At 41.8% G+C, this 26,142-nt stretch overlaps 2 protein-coding genes across 3 annotated transcripts in view; one reads left to right on the top strand and one right to left on the bottom strand.

Annotated features, from left to right (window-relative positions):
* The window catches only part of zfyve9a (zinc finger, FYVE domain containing 9a), a 175,941-nt gene extending 164,389 nt beyond the window's left edge, over positions 1-11,552 (top strand). Inside the window, exons 14-19 of the mRNA XM_068037133.1 lie at positions 3,342-3,492; positions 3,735-3,815; positions 6,018-6,180; positions 6,902-7,007; positions 9,391-9,567; positions 10,205-11,552. Coding sequence (XP_067893234.1) covers positions 3,342-3,492; positions 3,735-3,815; positions 6,018-6,180; positions 6,902-7,007; positions 9,391-9,567; positions 10,205-10,366 — 840 coding nt within the window. The 3' untranslated portion in view covers positions 10,367-11,552. The remainder of the gene's footprint in view (positions 1-3,341; positions 3,493-3,734; positions 3,816-6,017; positions 6,181-6,901; positions 7,008-9,390; positions 9,568-10,204) is intronic.
* Positions 11,553-17,593: 6,041 nt separating this feature from the next.
* The window catches only part of cc2d1b (coiled-coil and C2 domain containing 1B), a 77,459-nt gene continuing 68,910 nt past the window's right edge, over positions 17,594-26,142 (bottom strand). For both annotated transcript variants that reach the window (XM_068037132.1, XM_068037131.1), the window contains 3 exons: positions 23,100-23,224; positions 22,776-22,811; positions 17,594-17,855 (listed from right to left, as the gene is read on the bottom strand). In XM_068037132.1, the coding sequence (XP_067893233.1) occupies positions 22,805-22,811; positions 23,100-23,224 (132 nt within the window). In that variant the 3' untranslated portion in view covers positions 17,594-17,855; positions 22,776-22,804. The remainder of the gene's footprint in view (positions 17,856-22,775; positions 22,812-23,099; positions 23,225-26,142) is intronic.

Below are 26,142 nucleotides of genomic sequence, written 5' to 3'. Positions count from 1 at the left end.
CAATTTCCCTTGTAAGCCATGGTTTGGCTACCTTTCCTGTTTTACTTTTGCGCCAGACAGCAATAAACAATTGTTGCAGTTCATCCATGTGCTCTTTAAATGTTTGCCATTGCCTATCCACCGTCTTCCCTTTAAATGACGTTTCCCAATCCGTCATGGCCAACTTGCGCCTCATACCTTCGTAGTTTCCTTTACTAAGATTCAGGACCCTTGTCTCAGAATCAACTACGTCGCTCGTCCCCAAGGGGTCTCGCACCACTAGATTGTCAATTATTCCTCTCATTACACAATACAGGATGGCCTGTTCTCTAGTTGGTTCCTCAACATATTAGTCCAGAAAACCATCCCGTATACACTCCAAGAATTCCTCCTCTACAGTATTGTGACTAATTTGATTTGCCCAATCTATATGCAGATAAGTCACCCATAATTACAGATGTTTCCTTATTGCATGCATCTCTAATTTCCTGTTTAATGCCATTCCCAACATCACCACTACAGTTTGGGGGTCTATATACAACCCCCACTAATGTTTTTTGTCCTTTAGTGTTTCTCAGCTCTACCCATACAGATTCCACATCGTCAGAGCTAATATCGTTCCTCGCTGTTGCATTAATTTCCTCTTTAACCAGCAATGCAACTCCACCGCCTTTTGCTTTTTGTCTGTCCTTCCTAGATACTGAATACCCCTGGATGTTCATTTCCCATCCCTGGTCACCTTGCAGCCATGTCTCCGTAATCCCGACTATATCATACCCGTTTACATCTATTTGCACGATTAATTCATCCACTTTATTGCGAATGCTCCACGTGTTAAGGCACAAAGCCTTGAGGCTAGTTTTTGTAACATTACCTGTCCTTTTCCCACTATTTTTCACTGTGGCCCTATTTGAATCTGGTCCTTGATTTCTCTGCCCATCACTTTTCTTATTCCCCTTACTGTCTTTTGTTCTTGTCTTTGATCCCCCCTCCTCTGACTCCTTGCAAAGGTTCCCATCCCCCTGCCATTTTAGTTTAAACCCTCCCAAACCACTCTAGCAAATACTCCCCCAGGACATCAGTCCTGGTCCTGCCCAGGTGTAACCTGTCCAGTTTGTACTGGTCCCAATGCCAATGGAATCTAAAACCCTCCTGCTGACACCATCTCTTCATTCGATATATCCTGCTATTTCTACTCTGACTAGCACTTGGCACTGGTAGTAATCCTGAGATCACTACCAGTTGAGGTCCTATTTTTCAACTTACTTCCTAGCTCCCTATATTCTGCTTTTAGGACCTTATCCTTTTTTTTTTTTTTACCTATGTCGTTTGTACCAATGTGTGCCACGACCACTGGCTGTTCACCCTCCCCCTTCAGAATGTCCTGTATCCGCTCTGAGACATCCTTGACCCTATCACCAGGGAGGCAACATACCATCCTGGAGTCTCTTTTGCGGCCACAGAATCTATTCCGCTTACAATTGAATCCCCTATAACTATTGCATTCCCACACTTTTTACTCCTCCCCTGTGCAGCAGAGCCAACTGTAGTGCAACGAATTGGGCTGTTTCTGCTTTCCCAAGAGGCCATTCCCCCCAACAGTATCCAAAGCAGTATACCTGTTTTGCAGGGGAATAGCCCTCGGAGATTCCTGAACTGCCTGCCTAGTCCTTTTGCTCTGTCTGGTGGTCATCCATTCCCTTCCTGCCTGTGGAGTCTGAGCCTGCGGTGTGACCACCTCTCTATATGTGCTATCCACGATACTCTCCGCCTCGTGTATGCTCCACAGTGTCCCCAGTTGCTGTACTAGCTCCGAAACCCAGGCTTCCAGGAGCTGCAGCTGGACACACTTCCTGCACACATGCTGTTCCTGGCTTTCGACATGGAGCACACCATGGCTTTGAGCTCTCCTGCCATGCCTTAACCCTTTAAATTAAATTGAACCTTCTGGAAGATCTTAATGTCCAATAATATCAGTTACTCTCAGGCCCTTCTTCCCTGGTCCTCGTTACTACAGAACGCCCTGAAAAAAACACTACTTACTATATTTGAAATAAACTTTAAACTTTTCTTACCTGAGATACTTACCCAGCTATTTAGAGCTATTCCCTAACAGCAGTGACTCACCAACCAATCACCTTGCAGCTCTCCTGTGACATCACTATTGGCTTTTTTTTTCAAAACTCCGGCACACTGGAAGAGGTTCGACTGCTTTCCGCTCCGCTCTCGGAAGGTAAGAAGTGTACAAGATTATGATGAGCTTTTCCCATTAACTAATGGTACAAGGACTAGGGGACACATTGAAGGTTTGGGCAAGAGATGCAGGGGGGATATGAGGAAGAACTTTTTTATGCAGTGGGTGGTCGTGACCTGGAACTCGCTGTCCACAAGGGTGGTGGAAGTGGAGTCAGTCAATGACTTCAAAAGGAAATTGGATAGCCACTTGAACAAATAAACTTGCAGGGCTGTGGGGATTGAGCGGTGGATTCGGACTGACTGGATAATGCCGTAGAGAGCTGGCATGGACTCGATGGGCCAAATGGCGGTCTTCTGTGCCATATACAGCTCTGTATGGCATGTGGCTAATAGTACAAAGTTATAATTTTGATAGTAAATTAAATGTTGTGAAAATATTCAGATGCAAAAACAGGACTTGGCAACTTGCAGATAGATGACATGACATTTAATAATGAGAAATACTGGTGCTAAGATTTCATTGCAAAAGCAAGTGCCCAACTGAACATAATGAGGTAAGATCTGGATTGTAATAGCTGAGTAAATTATGAAGTGGTATCTGAGTAAATATTGAAATTGTTCCAAAATGTAAGCAGGGCACTGGAGTTTTAAATGGGAAAGAGGTGTTGTTTTGGTACTTTGTCCCAGGATTTGCTAATTTGCAATTAACACAAATGTAGCATCTTGTGGTAGGAAAGCAGAGCTGCATCAAGTATCACTTTAGGTAAGTTAATGATCAAACATTCTTCTCACCCCCACCTGTTTCCGCAAACACCATCACGCTTTACATTATGGTCAGTACTGCTAACATTTACTAAATCATTTTTTACTGGATAGGAATCTCAATACCAGCCACTCCCATGTTTGTGTGCTAAATACTAAACCCTTGTCAATTATAGGAAAGTGTGTATGCTAAAATATATAAACCCAGCTGCTTTTTAAATTATCCTAATACTTAGCATCGAGCACAGTTTTAGATGTTGTGCTTAAACTCTGTTCATATTTGTTTCATACATGCAGTTTAGATTATCTGGTGCAGTAATGGAATTTGTACAGGTAGCATTTTTAATCCTTTAAAGACTGGTTATATTGAACTGTCTCCTTGTTATGGGGTCAAACTGATGAAGATGATGAAAGCGATGAACAAATCCAATGAGCATGTGTTAGCATTTGGAGCTTGCTTCAATGAGAAGGCAGATTCACATTTGGTGTGTGTTCAGAATGATGATGGGAACTACCAAACACAGGCCATCAGTATCCACAACCAGCCCAGAAAGGGTAAGTGCTGACGAGGTTGCCTTGTCTTTAACTGAAAAAACAAAATTATTCCAACATTTAATTTTTTTTTGTGTTGGTTTACATTTTTTTGTATGAAACTACTATTCCAAGTGTTTATTATAATATAATTCTTTTGTCAAATGGAGTCTGTAAAAAAGGTAGTATTGTCATTTGCATAGCTCATGATAGCAGTGATCCACGGTAAGCGTAAGTGACAAGTTTTCTGTAATTCTGTTTTGCAGTAACAGGAGCCAGCTTTTTTGTGTTCAGCGGTGCTCTGAAATCATCTTCTGGCTACCTGGCCAAGTCTAGCATTGTAGAAGGTAATGGTACTGAACAATATGCAACTGAGGGGAAAAGATCAATTTCAATCGTTAATGCATTATCTAGTTCAGAACTTATGTTTTGGGTACATTTCAATTTCACCCCTCCATTACAAAGGTGATACTTTAACAACACCAATGTGTCATGCATAGACCCAGTATTGATTCTGGTTGTCCAAATGAATAGTGAAAGTTCTATATTGTAAACAGAGGGCCATCATGACGATTACCAAAGATTTTGTTTGCAAATGACCAGGTTCAAGCATTTGCATCCATCTTCAGCTAGAAGTGCCGAGTGAATCTTCCGTTGTAGCTTTGTCCTGAGGTCCCCAACATCACGAATGCCAGTCTTCAGCCAATCCGATTCACTTCATGTGATATCAAGAAACTACTAAAGGCACTGGGTACTGCACAAGGCTATGAGCCCTGACAGTATTCCTGCAATAGTACTGAAGACATGCTCCAGAACTAGTTGTGCCCCGAGCCAAGTTGTTCCAGTACAGTTACAACACTGGCATCCACCCAGTAATTTGGAAAATTGCCCAGGTACGTCCTGTCCACAAAAGGCAGGACAAGTCCAACTCGGCCAATTACCTATTAGTCTACTCTCAATCATCAGCAAAGTGATGGAAGGGGTCGTCAACAATTCTATCAAGCAGCACTTGTTCAGCAATAACCTGCTCACTGACGTTCAGTTTGGGTTTCGTCAGGGCCACTCAGCTCCTGACCTCATTACAGCCTTGGGTCAAACATGGACAAAAGAGTTCAACTCAAGGGGTGAAGTGAGAATGACATCAAGGCAGCATTTGACGGAGTATGGCATCAAGGAGCCCTAGCAAAATTGAAGTATATGGGAATCGGGGAAAATTTTCCACTGTTTGGAGTCATACCTAGCACAATTGATGGTTGTGGTTGTCGGAGGTCAATCATCTCCGTCTCAGGACATCACTGCAGGAGTTCCTCAGGGTAGTGTCCTAGGCCCAACCATCTTCAGCTGCTTCATCAATGACCTTCCTTCAATCCTAAGGTCAGAAGTGGGGATGTTCGCTGATGATTGCACAACGTTCAGCACCCTTCGTGACTCCTCAGATACTGAAGCAGTCCGTGTAGAAATGCAGCCAGACTTGGGCAATATCCAGGCTTGGGCTGATAAGTGGCAAGTAACATTCACGCCACACAAGTGCCAGGCAATGACCATCTCAAACAAGAGAGAATCTAACCATCTCTCCATGACATTCAGTGGTATTACCATCGCTGACTGCCCACTATCAACATCCTGGGGGGTTACCTTTGACCAGAAACTGAACTTGATCAGCCACATAAATGCTGTGGCTACAAGAGAAGGTCAGAGGCTTTGAATTCTGCAGCGAGTAACTCACCTCCTGTCTCCACAAAGCCTGTTCACCATCTACAAGGCACAAATCAGGAATGTGATGGGATGCTCTCCACTTGTCTGGATGGGTGCGGCTCGAACAGCACTCTAGATGCTCGACACCATCCAGGACAAAGCAGCCTGCTTGATTGGCACTCCATCCACCTCCTTCAACATTCAGTCCCTTCACCGCCACCGCATAGTGGCAGCAGTGTGTACCATCTACAAGATGCACTGCAGCAACTCACCAAACCCACGACCTCTACCAACTAGAAGGACAAGGGCAGCAGATGCATGAGAACACCACCACCTGCAAGTTCCCCTCCAAGACACATACCATCCTGACTTGGAACTCTATCGCTATTCCTTCACGGTCGCTGGGTCAAAATCCTGGAACTCCCTTCCTAACAGCACTGTTGGTGTACCCACATCCGAAGGACTGCAGTGATTCAAGAATTGCAGCTTACCACCATTTTCTCCAGGGCAATTAGCGATGGGCAATAAATGCTGGCCTAGCCAGCAATGCCCACATCCCACAAATGAATAAGAAAGGATACATAGAATATTCAAGGTGGGGTTAATAAATTTAGAATCTTGTTTTTAAAAACTATATTTTTGTACTGTTCTGGAAAAATAAATCTGGATGGTTTCTTAACTGTCCAGCACTTGCTATGAAAAATTACTTTTTTACAGTTGGATTGTTTTATATGTTTGATTAAAAAAAACATGCAAATTTGCATCCTGTTCAGAACACAGTTGAAGATCTGTGTTTTTTTATCCTTGATTTGTTTTGCTGCAAACAAATGTTTATTTGAATGCTGTATTTTCAGATGGTATGATGGTACAGATCTCAGCTGAAACAATGGATTCTCTGCGACAGGCACTACGAGAGATGAAAGATTTTACCATAACCTGTGGCAAAATTGATGCAGAAGAAGCACAGGAACATGTTCACATCCAATGGACAGAAGATGACAAAAATATCAACAAAGGGTAAATATTTGCCTTCGCGATACTAGGCAGGGAGGGGAAACTAGAATACACTCAACTTAAAAACTTAATTTGTAAAATTAAGCTCGCAAAATAGCTCATCAATATGAGAATGATCAGGAGTTTGTGTAGACTAGTGAGGCATAATATCAGTCACTGCAATAGGAAATTAAAAGTGCTGAAGAGCTATGAACGTTCCCTTTAATTTCTTTTGGAGTGTACAGCCCTTTAAATTTTTTGCGTGGCTGCGCACTAGTGGTAATTTAAAGGGGCTGACTTGTCCGTGGCCTATGTGGGGACTTTAAGTTTGTCTTGCAGCTTAAAGGGAACATTGGCTACAAATCTCATTTGCTGCTGCTCACTGCCTGAATTTACTGCACATATTTCTGGAAAGTGGAAATACAGACAGAGATCACTTTACAATGCTGTCCATGGGCATTAATGTTTTAAAATGGCTAAGCATGGAATCAGCTGTTTAGAATGCAACACTGCCTTTGTGTGTCATTTTGGTTTAGCCGCTGATCTAATTTGTAATTGCTATCCATGTGCAGTTACTTGTGAGGGTAGAACAGATCTCCAAATAATCTATAAAATTAGATGCTTGTCTTCAGTATATGATGACTTCAGCAAAATGCAGCTTTACAAAAAAGGTGTTTGCGCTTCTGATTGTGATTTACCAAATTATCAGTGCACTGATTTAAACTGTTTGATTTTAAAATTGTAGTGTTGTCAGTCCAATTGATGGAAAATCCATGGATGAAATTACAAGCGTAAAGATATTTCATGGGTCAGAATTCAAAACAAATGGCAAGGTCATCAGATGGACGGAGGTAACAGAGAAATATATTTAAAATGCGTTGTTACGTCAGCTTCATTGTTCTGCATTAATTTTGTGGGCATCTTGGGATAGGCACTTTTTTTTTAGGTTGGGTAGGACAGAAGCGCCACTGTCCTCCACTGTTTTGGTTCTGCTGGTCAGCACCTTTTTTCTCTTTATATATTGTCATAATCTTCCTCCGTATTACCTACATCCTCAATTTGGTGTCATCTGCAAATTTTGAGATAGTACATCTGATTACCGAGTCCAGATCATCTATACAAATGGTGAACAACGGTGGTCTCAGAACTGATCCCTGTGGAACACTACTCCCACCTTCTCCCAGCCTGAGTAACTACTGTTAACTCCTGTTTTGTAACGTTTGCTGTCAATTCTCCTTGTCCTCTGACTGTAATCCTGAGCCCATTAAGTAGTATCTTTTATTGTAGGTCGTTTGAAATGTATATTACATCCATTACCTATGTCTACTCTTTCTGTTACTTCGAAGAATTCAATAAGGATTGTCAGGCATGATCTACCCTTTTGAAATCCATGCTATTTATTGTATTTTTAGTTTTGAGATATTTTTCTATCACATGTGGGAGTAAAGATTCCAATATATGTCCTACCACTGACATTAAGCTAACAGGTCTGTAGTTCCCTGGATTTGTTCTGCATGCAGAGAAGCAATCCATCAGGACTAGGGCTTTTATCCTCTCTGTTTGTCTATGCTACCAGTTATCCTTGTCTTTGTATCTTAAATGCCTTGATTTCCTTTTTGATCTCTTCTTCAAATGTCATGTCCACCTTGTTAGTCTTCCTGGGAAATATTGAGACAAAGTAATTATTTAGTATTTCTGCCATTTCATTGTCATTAACAGTGAGTTTGTCTTGTGCATCCCTTAGTGGCCCTATCCCTATCTTAATTTTCCTTTGAATGAGCCTGCTGTAGCTAAGTGCTTCTGGGAATTTTACATCATGTCATAAAGGGGAGATTGATTCTTGCTTTTCTTTGGCCTGCCCTGCCCTGAAGAGTTAAGAGGCGCTTTTGAATATAGATAGTGGAGGCAGGATTTCAGATTTTGCCCTTCCTAGAAGTGATGTTGGAAGGCTCTTCCATCTGTGGAGGTTAGTGTATATGCTGGCTTGGTGAGGGTTCCTTTTGCAGCAGGTTGAGAACCTGACTTGGACTGCAAAACCACAGGATTCTAGAAAGTGAGTTGAATTATTTTGTACCATAAATTTTGTTTTAAAGTAGTTTAATTTGTACATCAAGGTTGCATAAAGTCCTTTGTTCAGAATTTGCCATGGAGGTAGGAAAGTTGCTAATGTACATCATTGGTCTATAATTATCTGTTCTGTTCCACTCTAAACTTTATGGATGTCTGAATTTGCTGTTGGTGTACACAGCAAAAAGAGAGGGATAAGAAGCAGTCCTGCCTGGATGCCTATTGGTGGGATATTGTACAGTGATGCTCACTGAAGCAGAGTGTGATTTACAGGATTTTGATCCATTTCAAGGGTCGCTGCAGCCTGATGCCCTTTCCATATCCAGGAAAAGTATTCTGTTGGGGGATATATGTGCTGTTCCAGTTGTTTACCTCATTGATTAGTGACTCTTGATGATCTGTGAGTGACACTGTTTTGTCAGGGTGCAGCAGCCCATGGGTCCAATTTCTGTACCTGTCTTTGGTGGGGGAGGGTGCAAGCAAATATTTGGCAGTCACTATTGAGAATTATAGGTTTGTACAATATGCAGAGAGTGTGTCTTTGTTTTTAAGCAGTAACTGTTGAAATGTCATTTAAAGGCATTCATCTCCAGAACATGATGGCAGAGCTCCAGTGACAGGAGTCTCGCAGCTTTGCCAAACTACAGGCCTTTAACTGCCTTTTGGCTCTTGCTGATTTGTAGAGTAGTGCTTGCAATGACATCACAGCTGGGAGAGGTGATGATAGGTATTTAATTTTCCTGAAGACAAGTATCTTGCAATTTTATGTTAATAAAATTCTCATCCTTGTGTTCAAATCCCTCCATATCTCTGTAACCTTCTGAGATTGCTGTGCCTTCAGTTCTGGCCTCTTGTACATTCCAGATTTTTATTGCTCAACCAGTGACGGCTGTGCCTTCAGCTACCTAGGCATTCAGCTCTAGAAATCCCTTCTTAAACCTCTCCAGCACAATTCTCCCCCCACAAGACACTCCTTAAAATCTACTTCTTTATGGCCACCTGTCATATCTCCTTATGTGCTACCGCTTCAGTGAAGCACCTTGTAACGTTCTACTATGCCAAAGGTGCTATATACATGCAAGTTGTTGTAACAGTTTATGAATTCCTGTCACGTGATTGCATATTGGTTCATATAAAGTCATTAAACTCAAATATTATTATTTTCAGGTGTTCTTCCTGCAGAGTGAGGACCAACCCAGTGGTCTAAGTGACCCAGCTGACCATAGCAAACTTACAGAGAATGTGGCCAAAGCATTTTGCTTAGCACTCTGCCCCCACCTTAAGCTGCTGAAAGAAGATGGAAAGGCAAAACTGGGTCTCCGTGTCACACTTGATTCAGACCAGGTACTTAAGACTAAATCTTGCATTTTATCAAAGCAAACTCAGCTTTAATTAATAACCTGTTTTCTTCACTTCTAAAATAGCTAGAATGGTGATGCAGATCCGTAAGCTTACATAAAGAATTGTCCAGATTGTGTTTAATGCTTCTGACTTTTTCATGGTCAGAGTTGAGAGGGGTAACGAGTATGGTACTATGGGTTTTGACTTGCCTCCTTTGCCAATTTTCATGGTTCATTTAAATTTGCTGTGGGGTGGAGTAAGTGATGGTTGTGGAGAATCAGGAGATGTGATTATAGGAACAAAATAACTAAGGAAGCCAAGAGTTTAGTACAATTTAGTACTTTGCGCTTATAGAATAGATTGCTATTTGGGGAAATAAATGTGAACTTGGTTGAAGCATTTTAAGAAACCCTGATTCAACAAAGTAGAGGGATATAATTGAGGTGCCAAGGCAGAAAGGAGATGAGAATGATCCTGAATGTCAACTTAAATGAGAGGTGGATTGATAGCTTCAAAAACATTTTGCTTGTCTTATTCTGATTACATTTGTTAGGAAATGTTCAAATAAATTGTAAACTTGCATGTTTTTTTTGTGTGCAAAGTTTCCAATCTACTTTCATGACTTCATTTACTTATTCAGGTTGGCTATCAAGCTGGTAGCAACGGGCAGCCCCTTCCTGCACAGTATATGAATGACCTGGACAGTGCTTTGGTTCCAGTAATCCATAGTGGAGCTTGTCAGCTGAGTGAAGGATCAGTTGTGATGGAGCTTATCTTTTACATCTTGGAGAGCTTCTCTTAGAAATCTGAAAAATATTTTCCTTCTCACTGATGGTGTGCTTTGCTTCATGATTAAAAAACATTTGCACTTTAAACTGTTGGTATGATAAAATTGAATTGGTGCTCCATTATTGCTGAATCTACTATGCACCATGGACCATTGTGGTGAATGTAAAGCAGGTCAGGCTACCTGCCTTTCCATAAAATGTGGACTTGATCTATTGTTGGACTGATACTGAAGCATGAAAATCTGAATTTCTGCTACTGGTTTACATTGCCTGGACTGATAGCATATCATTCTTGAGGATTTTGAGACTGGTTTGCAAATTGAAGTAAAATGAAAACCCAGTGGTGATAATGACAGTACATCATATGAGGACAGTATAAGAGATGCATTGGTGACACCAATACTCACTGACCTCAGTATCACGTCTTTCCTTGCGCAATCAGCAGTTAATCTATTTGGTTTGTATATAATGTATGTATGTCTGAAGTTTTGAAGCACTTAACCTATGCCTTGTATACCACATAATGGGAACATTGTGGTAATCTCTAGCCATGAAATAAAAGTAATGTATAAACAAATTAGTCTAAAAGTAAAAGACCTTTTAATGACTTCCTCAGCCATACTGCATTTGGTTTCAGCTGGTGCATGAGCACCTCAGGTAACAATTGTTCATTAAACAGGGATTAGTGTTTAAAACCACCATGGAAGGAAACTGCTTCTGTTGGGCTATTATGGACAGTCACCCAAGTATAGAAAAGTATCCTTGGTGCAGGAATGAAGCAGAATCTTGGGCAAATGAACTCCTGTAAGTAAATGTAAAATGTGGTTCTTTAAAAGCCAAATACTCTGTATATTTGTTTTCTTGCATTTAGAAACATCTGCAATTCAAGAATAGTTAATATAAGGGAAATAAAAACTAAAAGCATTGGCTTATTAAGAATTAGTAAGTAGGTGTTATGTCTTGGGCTAGCCTATTTCCTTCAACTGCATATTTCTTTATGAATGGAAATGTAGTTTTACCTTGCATAGAAGAGACAAATATACAGAATCATTGTACATTTAGATGAAATGCTGTTCCATTTCCTTTGTTTTTCTATTGGCAGTAGTCAAATGTGCACTTTAGAAACTGATTTCAAATAAATGGTTTCCTAATAAAACCTCATTGAATAGTATATTACGTATTTATCACGTTAAATACACAACAGCAATAAAAATTATTCTTGCATAAATTTGTGACTTTTTTTATGTTAACAGTATTCTGTGAAGGCTTAAAGTTCCTGTTTTGCAACAAGTACAAAGTGATTGGGAGGGAATCTTATACCACCAGTTAACTCTTTTTCTTGTACCTTTTTAAAACTTTGAATTGAAAAGTTGTTGTTGTTCATAGGGGGGAGTAAGAAATCACCAATATTCTCTCCATGCAGGGCATGTCAGGTGACCTTCCCCAAGGCCTCATTCCTACCTAAAGCCTTAGTTTTCCTCCTGTTATAGTTCTTAACTCACGTTGATTAAAGGCCTGCTCAGGTCAAGGAAAAAAAAACCCAGCCTGAGTCCCATTTTTTTCCCCACACCTGATCCGACCACTGGCATATTCCCTTTATCTACCTTGCGACTCCAAAGCTGCAGCATGAGAGTGATGACATCATAGACACTCACTTGGTTTCTCTCCTTGATGTCGCAGACTCCCAGCTCCGGTAGGTTTTTTCCCTTTAAACACTTACTAGCAATATTTACTTTGTGTGTCTGACCCGAGACAGAACCCGACACGTCATCGGGTCCGGTAGCACGTCTTAAGCAGGGATAAGGCTCATTTGTTGCTCCATTTTTTTTTTTTTCATCCTTCAAGATTGTTATCTGGTTTAAAATTTACCATGTCTATTGAATGTTATCAGGATTGTTAGATTTATTCTGATGCAACTTGCTGAAAACTTTACAAAGAGCCCAGCATAGCTGTCTTCAAGTGTATAAAGACTCAGCTTCAGAGAATCTAGTTCTAGCATACAATGCTTCCAGGCAAGTTCTACTGCAGTGTTCTGCATCACTTGGGGCTTGCCTAACCTCATGGAGAGCTACAAGGGCCAATTTAAAACATGAGGTTGCCTCAGTGCTTGAAAAAAACATGACATTATGTTTCATACATAAAATCTCATCTGATCTGTTTTTTTTTCTCCCTAAATACTGCAATCATGCTATACCTAACACTCTCAATGTTTTATACAAACAAGTGTGAGCATTATTTATTATGGGAATGGAAAAAGTAAATCCCAAAGATGAGTAGCAAGATTGGACACAGGAAATGATTCAATGTAAAATGTTAAAGCTGTCAAGAACTTCTCATTTACACAAGGATGAGCCATAGAACCATAAAAAAGTTACGGCACAGAAGGAGGCCATTCAGCCCATCGTCTCTGCGCCAGCTTAAAAAAAACTAGCCACCCAATTGAATCCCGCCTTGTAGGGTACAGCACTTCAGGTACATGTCCAGGTACCTTTTAAATGAGTTGAGGGTTTCTGCCTCCATCACCCTCTGGGTGAAAAAGCTTTTCCTCATGTCCCTTCTAATTCTTCTACCAATCACCTTAAATCTGTGCTCCTTGGTAATTGACCTCTCCACTAGGGGAAACAGGCCCTTCCTGTCTACTCTATCTAGGCCCTCAATTAAGTCATTCCTCAGCTTCCTCTGTTCTAAGGAAATGGTCATAAAAACACTGGCATCTTTTAAACAATTGGTTACTGAAATTGGGGAACTTAAGGATGAGGAAGGCCAGTAACCTAGGAAGAACCTAAATAATATTTTAGTAGGGATCATGTGGCTAAAAGCTTTGCTGTCAATGGTAGGACAAGGGATTAAAGTAGTATCACAAGCAGGCCCAATGTTGCAGATACACTGGAGAGGTGGTGGAAGTAAGGATAGATTTTTGAAAGCTCCGCAGGTAACAAGGGGAGGGAAAAGGAGGAATTGCTGGCTACATTCAGATAGGCAAGAATGAAACCCATCAAGCAGCAGTCCTACAAAACTGGATGGTGCAGTCTACTGAACATTGCAAAGAGTTTGAGAAGCAATAAACCATCTCTCTCTCACACACACACAATATTGTTTATATCTTTGGGCAGGGAAATTTCAGTGTTACGAGGTGATAGGCTGGTTGATAAGGAAATTGAGGTTAATAGCTCAGGCTATGCCTTTTCCGAAGCAAGTATAATAAAAGATCAGAGATGAAAGAAACAAAAATAAATTGCCACAAACCTCCTCACTTACCGAAAAATGCTACAGTAACAGTATTTTTTGAAAGGCATTGACCAGTACATGGACACAAAGGAAAAAAGCCTCAAGTTCATAAATCAGGGCTTCACATGATAAAGTATTCTAAAATATATCCAGAAATTATAACAAACTATTACATTCCAAACACATCAAAAACTATTCATCCTCTGTAATTCAAAAAAAATCCTTGGATTTTGCCTGTATTGGTTATGTTAATGTCTAGGTCATGTCTGAAAATGGGACAATTGTTAGTTAAGGATTCAGATTGTGTGAAGGCTGTAACTATTTTGAAACCAGCTGAAGAATCCATATTATGTAATCAAAACCAAGGAAGCTTGGAAAAAGTGAACTTGCAATAATTAAGCTTAGTTCAGCAGAACCTTTAAACAAAAGAATGACTGGCATTTATACAGCCTCTTTCATGTCTTCAGGATGTCCCAAATGCTCTATAGCAAATAAAGTATTTTTGAAGTGTAGGGAATGAAATGACTAATTTGCACACAACAAAGAAATGAGAGTAGAGGGGACTTCAGTTTAACATCTCATCCAAAAGACGACACCTCTGACACTACAACACTCCCTCGGTATTACACTGGAATGTCAGATGAGCTTGCATGCTCAAGTTTCTAAAGTGGGTCCTTGAAGCTATGACCAACCCTGATGCATGAGGACTTTTCCTCTCCCATCTGATTTTTTACAACAAATAAGGCAAGAAAAGCAATGAATGAAGTATGGATAGTTGATGTAAATCAATTTGAGCTTGCTTTGAACCACAAACATCAGCTCTGGAATAGTAAAATAAAGGCAAAATACTGCAGATGCTGGAAATCTGAAATAAAAAGTGCTGGAAATACTCAGCAGGTCAGACAGCATCTGTGGAGAGAGTTAACATTTCAGGTGTGTGACAGTTCCTCACAACTGGCAAAGGTTAGAAAATAATTAGATTTTAAGCAAGTGTGGGGAGGGGTGGTGGTTTGGTGGGGAAGAAAACAAAAGGGAAGGTGTGTGATAGGGCAGAGAGCAGGAGACAAGTAACAGATATAATGGGACAGAGGCAAAGAGAGTGTTTATGCTAGTGGGAAAAACAAAGCATTAGTCAAGAGAGAGTGTTAATGGCACAGTAATGAGCACGCCTGTCCAAAATCACATGAAAAAGAGGCACATGGTTAAAGAAATAGAAAAATATTTTTAAAAAGGCCAACACACACTTGAATTGCAGGATTTTTTCCCCCAGTTCCTCAGGAGCTATAATGTACCAGAGATTTTTTCAGAAAGGTAGAGGTGGTGGTGAGCTGGGTGATTTCTTTTATCCTGGGCAGGAAAACACCAAATGTCTTCAAACAGTTCATACCACAACTAAAATTGAAAACAATGTTCAAATCCCAGTGAGCTAAGCTCTTGACCTCCATAAACCTTGACATGTGGCTTCTTTGTAACCATTTTTTCCCCAGATTACCAAGGCTTCTGCTCATTTCCGAGTCCAAATCACAGGTGGCCTCTAGCATAGGTGGCTTTCAAATAACATCTTCTCCTATCGGTGAACTTGGTTAAAAAAACACATCCATGGAATCTTCAGTTTTAACACAAGTCCTCAAAAATATAAAATATTAAAACGAGTGGAAGCACTTTTGTAACACCAGCTACTTGTCTTCTGCAAAGCTGGGGCCCAGGAACCTCCCAACTTCCCACTCCCAGCCATGTTTGAAATGGATGCAGGTTATGCCCCAAACAAGGCCCTACAAAAACTCATCACAAAAGGACAGGACCTGGCATATTCAGATCACAGCCTTTCACCTTACTAAGGGTGGGAGTGCACCAAAAGCTCTATGATTTTTTGGAGCCAGGATCTGCTGTGTATTAAATAAAAGTGGTCCAATCACAAAAGAATCAACCAATCAAATCTCCATATTCCTCAACATAGTCTTTCACTTGTTCAGCACAAATGCTGTCTTCTTCCCTTGGCTTGCCAAATTCACTAGGTTGTTCTCTGATTTTTCAGTTATACTATTTTCAGCAGATACACATAAAAGGCTGTTTCATTGCTGATGTTTGTGGTTCAAATCAAGTTAAAAATCATTACTCTCAGAACAGACACATTGCTCTAGGGTTCATTCATTTCAAGGACTAAATCTTTACTAAGTGTCTCACTTCCATATAAATCAATACCTCAGAATTAAAATGGAACTACTTACATTTCAGGTCTGCTTAAAAGCAACAGCCCTGCTAAACTGATCACCTATTATTAAAAATATTTGCAAACCCTGAAAGGTACATTATATTTCTATATTTTCAGACCAATCTGAATTCAAAGGCGATATATCCTTGTGTACATGCCCAAAATACAACAGGAGTAGCCAGCATTTTCACTAAAACCTACACAAGTAGAAATAGCAGATGTCAATCACTTTACTGTTTAACTATAATTGTTCTTTAATATGTTTTCAGTAAAATTTTAGCAGTGCACTACTCCGGTTTGGAAAAGGAGATGTGATAAAAATTCAACTAAAATGACCAGAATTAATTATTTAATTTAACCAACTTTCAGTCCTTACACTTGCACTCTTTTGTGAGGCTAAGTGAATTCTTCCAATTGTAAGACATCCTTTAAACCAAAACCTTCACGTTAATACCACTTAACTCGATCTGAATTCTTAAGCTTAATATTGCACTTTATTCTGCAAGATGCATAACCGATGCTCTACCTCCTAACACCAAGAATTTACAGATTTGGACCAGCATTGTGTAGGTTCACAACTTCGTATATGGAAGTGAGGTAGGGAGGGGGACTTACCCTAGGTACTAGCTAAACCTCCAGTGACATTTCTCAGACAGCGCAGTAGGGAGTAATATTCTGAAAATGGCAGCAAGATGTATTGCGGTGGGGGTGTGGGGAGCAAAGAGAAAGTTTGACCCCATCAGAATTCTTTGCTATAAATTCTGGAAGTACTCAATATTGACACTGATCCAAGAATGGACATTGTGCATTGAGCACAAAGGTTCCTCCATCCTAATTATGTGCCACCTTTGACATCTTCAAAGTTGCAATGAATTGTAATATTAACCTTAAAACAATACTTTTTCCAACCTGTGTTTAAATTAACAGCTTCTTGTGGATTTAATGACAGTCATAGCTCAAAAACTGGTTTGAGACGGATATCCATGCAGTGATATTTGCTACACTTCTGAATGCACTTTGCTAAGCAATAACAAAGTTCAGATTCACGTACAGAGCTCCATTACCCAGGGGACTAATGATTGTTATGGGATAACAGATGGCAATACCAGTCCTCTATAAACTTAACATTTCAAAAGTTTTGCTAGTAAGATCCAAATGGACCCCAGGGTAGTTTTAAAATGTCGCTTTGCATTAGACTTGCATCAGACCTGATGCAAACTCCAGCTGCCTCAACAGTGTTTGGAAGCAACACTGCTGACATAACTTCCATGTCATAGTGCCACTGTTGCATGTGCATCATTTTATACAGATCTGAAAGTTGCAATATAACTGCACACTTGCGTCAAACATACCTACTGGCCACAATGACTGTTTTTCTTGTTTTAGATAATTATCAGGACAACATGAAAATTTCACTAATTGGTAACATTTTGTTTAGATTTTACAAAGCAAATCATAGGTAAATAACAGATAAAGGAAACAGAAGCTCTGAGAAAAGATCTGGGAGTGTGCGAACAAAGTCTAGGGCAGATTTCTGCATCTACCCAAATAACACTTATAAAGTATAAAAATATAAATTTTGGCTTCAGGTTTAGGGACTTTAACATTGGAAATGGAGGGCATAGGATGCTGACAATCAGCATCTGATTTTCACACAGTTTACATCTCAAAACAGACCACTCCTAAAGAGCATCGTAACACATTCAGCTTTTTTTTGCCTGCTGACCTCCGTGGGAAGCTTTCCAAATCTTAAGTATTAAAATACACTGAGCCTGTATAACTGGTCAGATATAACCAAATATTTACTGAGTTAAAATGTAGCAAGTTTATTTATAATTTATTTTTTGTAATCATGGGTTTTTCCACATTACCTTTAAAGAAATAAAGAGCAAAGTAGTTTTTCATGTGCAGGTTTACAATAAAGACATAGAGCTTTAAATAGACTATTTCACAATATCTTTGGCTTTGTATGTATATAACATTCCCAATAGCAGCAATTCATACACTTAGATTTTGTTCTTTTCTGTAGCAGTCATGAAAGAGGTACATAGACTTCATTTAACCTACAAAAAAAAAGAAAAATCCAATGCATTACTGCTTTGTTGTTAAATCAGTTTTGTCTTCCATTTTCTGTTTCACATGAATGCTGCGTGACACCACAGCACAGATACTGTTAACTAGTGTGCCTGCCAAAATATTTTAGTAATAATAGCTCAAAAACAACAAACTAGATAGCAAGTAGGGTTCACTATCTGGCATAATAATACAGCAGGTTTTCCAATCAATGGACTCTTGTTCTTGTCTTTGGTTACAAAATCAGGCTTTCAATACACACATGTAGGAGAGAAGATAGAAAAGTGTCACACTAAAAGTTTAGTCATTATGATTTCTTGGCTTCAAGAAATAGAACCATTCTGATGGCTCATATGTAATCTTTTCTGAACGATACAGAAAATCGAGTCCCAGAATTGATTTCCAGCCTGAGTTAATTGAGCTCAGTCAGGAGAGAGGCAGAGAGGCTACGATTGGCCAGAGTACTCTTGGATTAGAGCAGAATTCTTGCTCCTGATCATTATACAGCTGTCTCAAGTGGAAACGCAGGTGGATGGTGGGAAAACACAGAATCTGGCATGCCACAATGTCAGAGTTTTACAGCACAGCACAGAAAGAGGCCCTTCGGCCCAATGGGCCGTGTCTTTCAACACACCATTGCCTTTGCTCCATGACCTTTTGGTCAGTTATGTGGCCTTGGCCAATCTACACCTTCTCCTTTGTTATCTCTTGCCCCACCCCCGCCTCACTTGCTTATAACCTTTGACATTTCTAATATTTGCGAGTTCCGAAAAAGGGTCACTGACCCGAAACGTTATCTCTGCTTCTCTTTCCACAGATGCTGCCAGACCTGCTGAGTGGTTCCAGCATTTCTTGTTTATATTTTGAATCTTACAGAGTTATGGTCACTATTGCCGAAATGTTCCCCCACTGCCACTTCTACTACTTGTCCGGCTTCATTCCCTAGGATTACGTCCAGTACTGCTCCTCCTCTTGATGCTGGCTCAAAAAGCTCTCCAGAATGCACTTAAAGGGGGCGGAATTCTTTAAGCTTTTTGCACGAATGCTATCCCCGCTAATATAGGGGAAGTTGAAATCCCCTATTATTTTCACACCTCTGAGATTTGCCTACCTATCTGGTCCTCTATCTTTCCCTGACTGTTTGGAAGCCTGTAGTACACTCTCTGCCAAGTGATTGCCCCCTTTTTGTTTTCAAGTTCTATCCATATGGCGTCATTATTTATTTTATTTAGAGATACAGCACTGAAACAGGCCCTTCGGCCCACCAAGTCTGTGCCGACCAAGAACTACCCATTTATACTAACCCTACAGTAATCCCATATTCCCTACCATCTACCTACACTAGGCAATTTACAATAGCCAATTTACCTATCACCTGCAAGTCTTTGGCGGTGGGAGGAAACCGAAGCACCCTGCGAAAACCCACGCGGTCACAGGGAGAACTTGCAAACTCCGCACAGGCAGGACCCAGAATTGAACCCGGGTCCCTGGAGCTGTGAGGCTGCGGTGCTAACCACTGCACCGCCCCTTCTAAGAGGAACCTTCTAAGATATCATCCCTCCTTACTGCAGTAATTGACTCCTTAATCAACAGTGCAATGCCACCTCTTCTAATCCCTCCCCTATCACATCTGAAGATTCTATACCCTGGGATATTAAGCTGCCAGTTCTGCCCTTCCCTCAACCATGTGTCTGTGATAGCAATAATATCATATTCCCATATGTTAATCAACACCCTCAATTCATCTGCCTTACTAGCACTACTCCTTGCATTAAAATAGATACAATCCAACCTTGCATTATTTGCTTGAGCCTTAACAGGTCTACATTTACTCTACCCTCCAGACTATCTTAGCTTCTCTTCTATATTTGATTGTACATAACCCCCTACTGTGCTTCCACTCTGTATCCTATCCCCATGCCAAATTAGTTTTAAACCCCCCTCCCACCCCCCCCCACCAGCACTAGCAAACCTCCCAGCAAGGATGTTGATCCTGTTCCGGATCAGGTGCAACCCATCCAACTTATACAGATCCCACCTTCGCCAGAAACAGGCCCAGTGATCCAGGAAACTAAGGCCCTCCCTCCTGCACCATCTCTTCAGCCACGCATTCATCTGTTCTAACCTCCAATTCCTATACTCACTAGCCCATCGCACAAGAAACCCAGAGATTACAACCTTTGAGGTCCTACCTTTTTAATCTGCTACCTAGCTCCCTAAATTCTTTTTGCAGGACCTCATCCCTCTTTCTACCCATGTCATTGGTACCAATGTGGACCACGACCTCCGGCTGTGCACCCTCACCCTCCAGAATACTCTAACTGCTCGGTGATATCCATGACCCTTGCACCAGGGAGGCAACATACCATCCTGGAATTACGCCTGCGACCACAGAAACGCCTATCTGTTCCTCTAACAATAGAATCCCCCACCACTATTGTCCTCTTGTTCCTTTTTATCCATCCCAGCTGAATCACCCATGATATTCCGGTTATGACTCTGTGCATTCTCCAGCGGAATCCTCTTTCCCATCGGTACCCAGAGCTGAATACCGGTTAGAAAGTGGGATGTCCTCAGGGGACTCCTGCACTACCTGACCTGACTTCTTTGTCCGTCCGGCAGCCACCCAGGTCCCCCCCACCCCCCGACTGTGCTTGCCGAGGCATCAGCTTGACTACCTTCTGAAACGTACCATTCACGTAGTCCTCCACCTCGTGGATGCGCCACAGTGACTCCAGCCGCTGCTCGAGCTCCGAAACCCGAAGCTCAAGCTTCTGCAACCGGAGACACTTCCTGCAGACATGTTTACCAAGGTCCCATGGCACGTCCAAGACTTTCCACATTGCACAGGAGGCACATTCCACTTGGCCAAGCTGCCCTGCCATTACTTAACTTTATAATGAAAACTTGCTAGTGTAAAAACTTACCAGCTATTTACAATCAGCTTTTATCCCCTGTACCTTTGAGGCCGAGAAAGAAAAAGACCAAAGAGCACCTTCCACCGCCCCCAGCCAGCGAAAATACCCAGACTTCACTTCCAGCCTCACTCCATGCAAACAGCACTAGAATAGCCAGTAAATACTAATAATTTACAGGTAACTATCCGAGGGATTTAATTTAAAAGGAACCTTTTTTTTTATTAAAACTCCAATCAATCTCAGCTAACGCCAGGCAATAACAGCTGCCGCCCACTGACCAATCCGCACAGAATTTCAATGATGTCACTATGCTTTTTTTTCCCCACTTAATCCAGAGCGTGCGCAGAAACGGAGAGCCTGAACGCTGCCCTCGACGTCAGGTAGGTGAAGGGCCTCGAGCCCCGCTCTTCCTTTTATAACTCTTCAACCCTGTTCCTTTCAGGTCCGTCGCTGGCCTGGACGTCAGATAAATGAAGGGCCTCGACAATTAAATAATCTTTGCTCATCTTGTTGACGTGTTAACAACACATGCAGTTATTAATGTGCAAATTGGCCAGCAAAGTCAGGGGATTAGGTGATACACCATGAGTTACAAATCACCAGAACTTGCTGGCCGATTTATGGCACTCATTTATTTCTTTCGCGTATATTGGGTTGGATTTTGTGGTGCCGGCGGGACTCTCGGCACCGACTTTGGGGGGGGGGGGGGGGGGGTGGGGGACAGGAAGAGATGTTGGGAGGTTGCCCTGCCTCAGCTTTTCTGAGCACCCCCCCCCCCCCCCAGCCCTGGGATCCCCATCCCCTCAAAGAAGGGTCCCACCTCCAAGAGTTGCTGGCCAATCAGAGGACTGGCAGCTGAGTAAAATCGGCAGCACCACTGGGAGCGGTGGCCACTGCTGCTACTGCAGAGACGTTGGACCTAGGGCCGGAGACCCAGAGCTCAGGTAAGTGAGGTGGGGTCGCTAGTCCAGAAGGTCCTGGTTTTTTGGGTGGGTGGGTGTCCAGCGGGGTGAAGTTTTTCCAGGCAGGGGTCCCCAAGCCTGCAGGGAGGATGCCTTGTGTTATTAAGCGACATCCCCACGTAGCAAAGGCACCCCTCGCCGCTGGTTAAATCCCAGCAGGGTGGGAGGGTAGTGGAGAAGAGGTCCTTAAGTGGCCATTAATAGGCCACTTATGGACCTCAATTGGCCTCTGGGTGGGAAGAACATCATCGGCCTTTCCCACCAGACAAAAATCGCTCGGCGACAGGGAGACGACAGGCCCTCTGCCCCCTCCGTTGCAATTCTATGGGCCCCCCACCGCCTCCGACCCTGCCTTGCATCTTGTCCTTAGATTCCCCATTATTTTTAAAAGTCCGTGCTGAATTTGCACATTAACCAGATATTAAACCTGCCACAGAAAGTTAAGACTGGAATGAACAACATAAGTGCTTTTTTAAAGATGTGACAATCATTAATGCAATGCCAATCAACTCTCCAGTCCAAAAATGAACAATGCAAGCTGTGGAATCTCATTCCTTCAAGTCATAAATTGTTCTTAGAGATTTTAAAAAGAAAATTCTTTCCTTTTTTTCTTTAATTGCAATCTTTCTTTCCGTTTTTATTTCTCTTTCTAAACCTGATTTATCTTTAATTCACCCGCCTTAAGTTGTTCCTGTTTCTATATCCAGGGTCAAGAATGATACTGTTACAATCTAGCTATTTATTTCCTCGTGAAACAATTTAGACCCAATAAAGATCAAAACAGCAGTTCTTCAAACTTAATTTCAAAGGTCAACATCCATTTTATAACTCATCATGTAAACTTCTCCATGTGCTCATTTAAAGTGTACCAGTTAATAAAGATATGCAGCATATTAGCGCAACTGAGCAGTGAGGTGCATGTTCGATCCCTCATGCTGCTGAGTTCTTGAATCACAGCTGTGGTTCTGGGCTGAGGCACTAAGCAAAGGTCAGCTGGTGCACTACAGGAAATCAAAAACACACAACATACCTGATGAAGTTCAAGCTGATATTTTAGTCCTATGCCCTAGACAAACATAAAAGTCAGGTAATTAATATCTTTAAGAAGTGGTTATAAGTGCTAGATGTCACTTATTCTCTCCTTTCCCTACCAATTCTCACTTTTGTAAAGGAAGCGAGGACAACTTTGTATAAGCTGCCGCTCTCATGCTGCCTTCCCTCAATGATGCATGCCACAAATTACCCAAAAAAAAGTAAATTGGGGAGAAAAAAATCCATAGGCAATATCCATTACAAGTTTCATTTAAAATGTGTATCTAGAATCATACTGAGGAAGATTTGCAGATGTTCTCACCTAGTGGTTGGATCAAGAACCAGCCATTTTTCTGTGATAATTTGCAAATCTTGTCCACTAAGAGGTTCTCTGATCTGAACTTTCAGTTCTAATCGACCGCCAGTAGATTTTCTGCCATCAAAAATCTAAGGTAAGGAAAACAAACATGAATTTCAAACAATCCTAGGAAAATCCGACAGGATGGAAAAATCATCCAGAAACTTGATATGTTTGCAACATTTAAAAAAATTGAAATTGCAGTATGTGAAAGCCAGCACAAAGCAGTACTGTAATGTGCTGCAAGTGTAGAATTTATAGTGTCATGCAAGAATGAGGCACATTAATTTTGTCACATGGACATTAATTGTTGCTGGGAAGAGAAGGCCTGTGACAAGGGGTTGCCGGGCCCCTGGCTGGAAAGACATTTCTGCATATTAACAGACAGTGTTTGGAACAAAGGAGCTATCCCCTGCTCCAATATAATTCACAAACAGACGTGGTCAAACCAGTTAGTCACATGACTAATCTGCTTGGCAGTCTGGGTTTTTTCTGAATTGTACAGTTTGAACTGAGAGTTTGGGTAGAAAGCTGTTGGCTCCTGGATTGAAAAGACCGCTCTTGGCTGGCACGTCACAGCCTCTCCTGTCTGCTCCCAACTCTTTCCCACGGAACTCCAAAACCCTCTGAAGACACATGAACCCCAAGAGAGAAAAGTCTCCTACAGCAAACAGGGTTCAAGAAGAATACTGGGCCCCAATGAAAAGCAAGAACTACCTACAATCAAGGACTCTACAGTGAGCTCGAAGAACCATAACAACAATTCTTCAGATATTGCCTCAAACCTTTCCACTTTATTTCTTTTCTGTCTCTATTTGCACGCGTGTATCGCGTATTCATGCTAGTGTGGGGCACAGCGTGTCTCCGTAGTCGTTAATCAAATTAGAGTTTAAGTTTAATAAAATTTCACTTTTCTTCTTTAATCCTGAGAAAACCTGTTTGTGCTGGTTTCTTTGCCTTATAATTGGAAAGCGGTGAAAAAAGGATTCACCAAGGGGCAGCTAAAAACACTGTTTAAAATTAAACCCTGTTACAGTAAGACCAAGTGAAGGCTGAAAGGGAACCCTAGACCTCTTTCTCACCTGGTCGTAACAGAAATTTGGGTGCTAGCGTCGGGAATTTTACACCCACAGACAAATGAGAGAAATTGGACATGGGAAGCTAAGTTGTTCCCAAGCAAAAGAAAAAGAGCAAGTTTTCAATATAGGTTTTTTGTGATTGTGTGTGCTTGAATACTAACATGTCTGCAACTGAAGCTAGTAGCTCTCCAAGTCAGGGTGAAGTAACTTGGGATAAGTTAAAAGCATTGTCTATGGAGGAGTTGAGGAAAATGCCTGAGCAGTGTGGGGATCACTGTACGTGGCAAGGCTAGGAAGTCTGAAATCCTAAGGCTAGTGGCCAACCATTTTTCCCTTGAATCTGAAGAAGCAGACTCCGACAGGGTATTGTTAGCAAAGAAACAACTAGAACAGAGGAAATTTGAATTTGAGGGGAGGGAGAAAAGAGAGAAAGAATATTCTGGAAAGATTGCAAATAGAAAGTGTTGAAGCAGCTTGAGTTAACGAGGGGGTGACAGAGTAACCCCAGTGAAAGCATGGCCAATGTGGAGGAGCATACTTCAGGGGTGGGTACAAAATTGTTAGAACTAGCTCAATTAATTCCAAAATTTAATGAGGAAGATGTAGAAACTGGCAAGGCAGCTAAAATGGCCAGCGATACCTGGCCTCTTCTACTACAAAGCAAGCTAACTGAAAAAGCCCATGAGGTTTATTCCCCTGTTGCCAGATCAGAGTTTAAATTATGAACTGACAAAAAGTGCTGACGTCAGGGCACATGAATTAGTAGCCAAAGTCTATCGCCAAAAGTTTAGAACCCCTCAAGAAGCAAGCTAATCAAACTTATCTGGAGTTTGAAAGAAGCAAGCAGCTGGCTTTTGACCAGTGGCTGAGGACTCAAAGTACAGCTCAGCTATGAGAATCTCAGAGAAGTTAGAGGAATTTAAACACTCTCTCCCACCCTCCACAAAGACCCATGTAGAGGAGCAGCGCATTGAGAGAGCTCGGCAAGCGGCCGCTCCAGCTGATGAGTTTGCTTTAATGTATAAGTCGGTTTCCCAGGGCAGAACCTTTCCTAATCACCCCCACAAATTCAAAAAGGACAAAGGGTGGGAACGTGATAGGAGCCTAAGCAGTCCTGGGAGAGAAAGGAAAGCAGGAGACACAGGGGGCCCTCCTCTAGCCAAAAAGGAAGGTGCTATGAGCAGGAATGAGACCCGGAGACCTGTGTGCTTCCATTGTAATAAGGCAGGGCGTTTAAAAGCTGACTGCTGGAAACCAAAGGAAAAACCAGTAGGGTTAATCAGGGCAAACTCACTCAGTGAAGAACAGAACTTGATGGAAAGCACAGCAGAACAGCTGTGGCTTTGACTGCAGTAATGGTGCAACCCAGGAAACTTACTACGGCCAGTGCAGGAAAAGTTAACAGGATTCCTGACGGTTATCAGGGTTTTGTATCTGAAGGGAAAGTAACCCCATATCCCTCAGGTGGGGCCAGCAAGCCCATAGTAATTCTCAGGGAAACCAGAGCCACTAGATCACTTTTACTGGGAAAAGGCCTGACCTTTCCCCCAGAGAGTGCAGTGAACACCAAAATGGTGGTGAATGGTATTGGAGGGCAGTGCATGCCTGTACCTGTACACCGGGTGCACCTGGTGTGCGACCGAGTTTCAGGACCAATGACGGTAGGGATTGTCCCTAATTTGCCTGTGGATAGGGTTGACCTGCTCCTAGGTAATGAACTGGCGGGGGTGAAGGTGGTAACCCCCCCAGTAGTGAAAGAAAGACTGCAGGAGGTCAGAGAGACAGGGCAGTGGCAGGAGACGGTTGCCTGCAGTTTCCCTGAATGTGTAGTGAATCAGGCCATAATCAAACCAGCTCCCCCACAGGAGACTGCATTGGCACAGCAGGCAGATGACTGTGGGGTCTGCCTGTCCGAGACTTTCTTTGGA

Source organism: Heterodontus francisci, chromosome 8, assembly GCF_036365525.1.
Source record: "Heterodontus francisci isolate sHetFra1 chromosome 8, sHetFra1.hap1, whole genome shotgun sequence".
In the NCBI taxonomy this organism is placed as follows: domain Eukaryota; kingdom Metazoa; phylum Chordata; class Chondrichthyes; order Heterodontiformes; family Heterodontidae; genus Heterodontus; species Heterodontus francisci.
The sequence above is the reverse complement of the archived record's forward strand: the minus strand, read 5'-3'. Positions and strand labels throughout refer to the sequence as shown.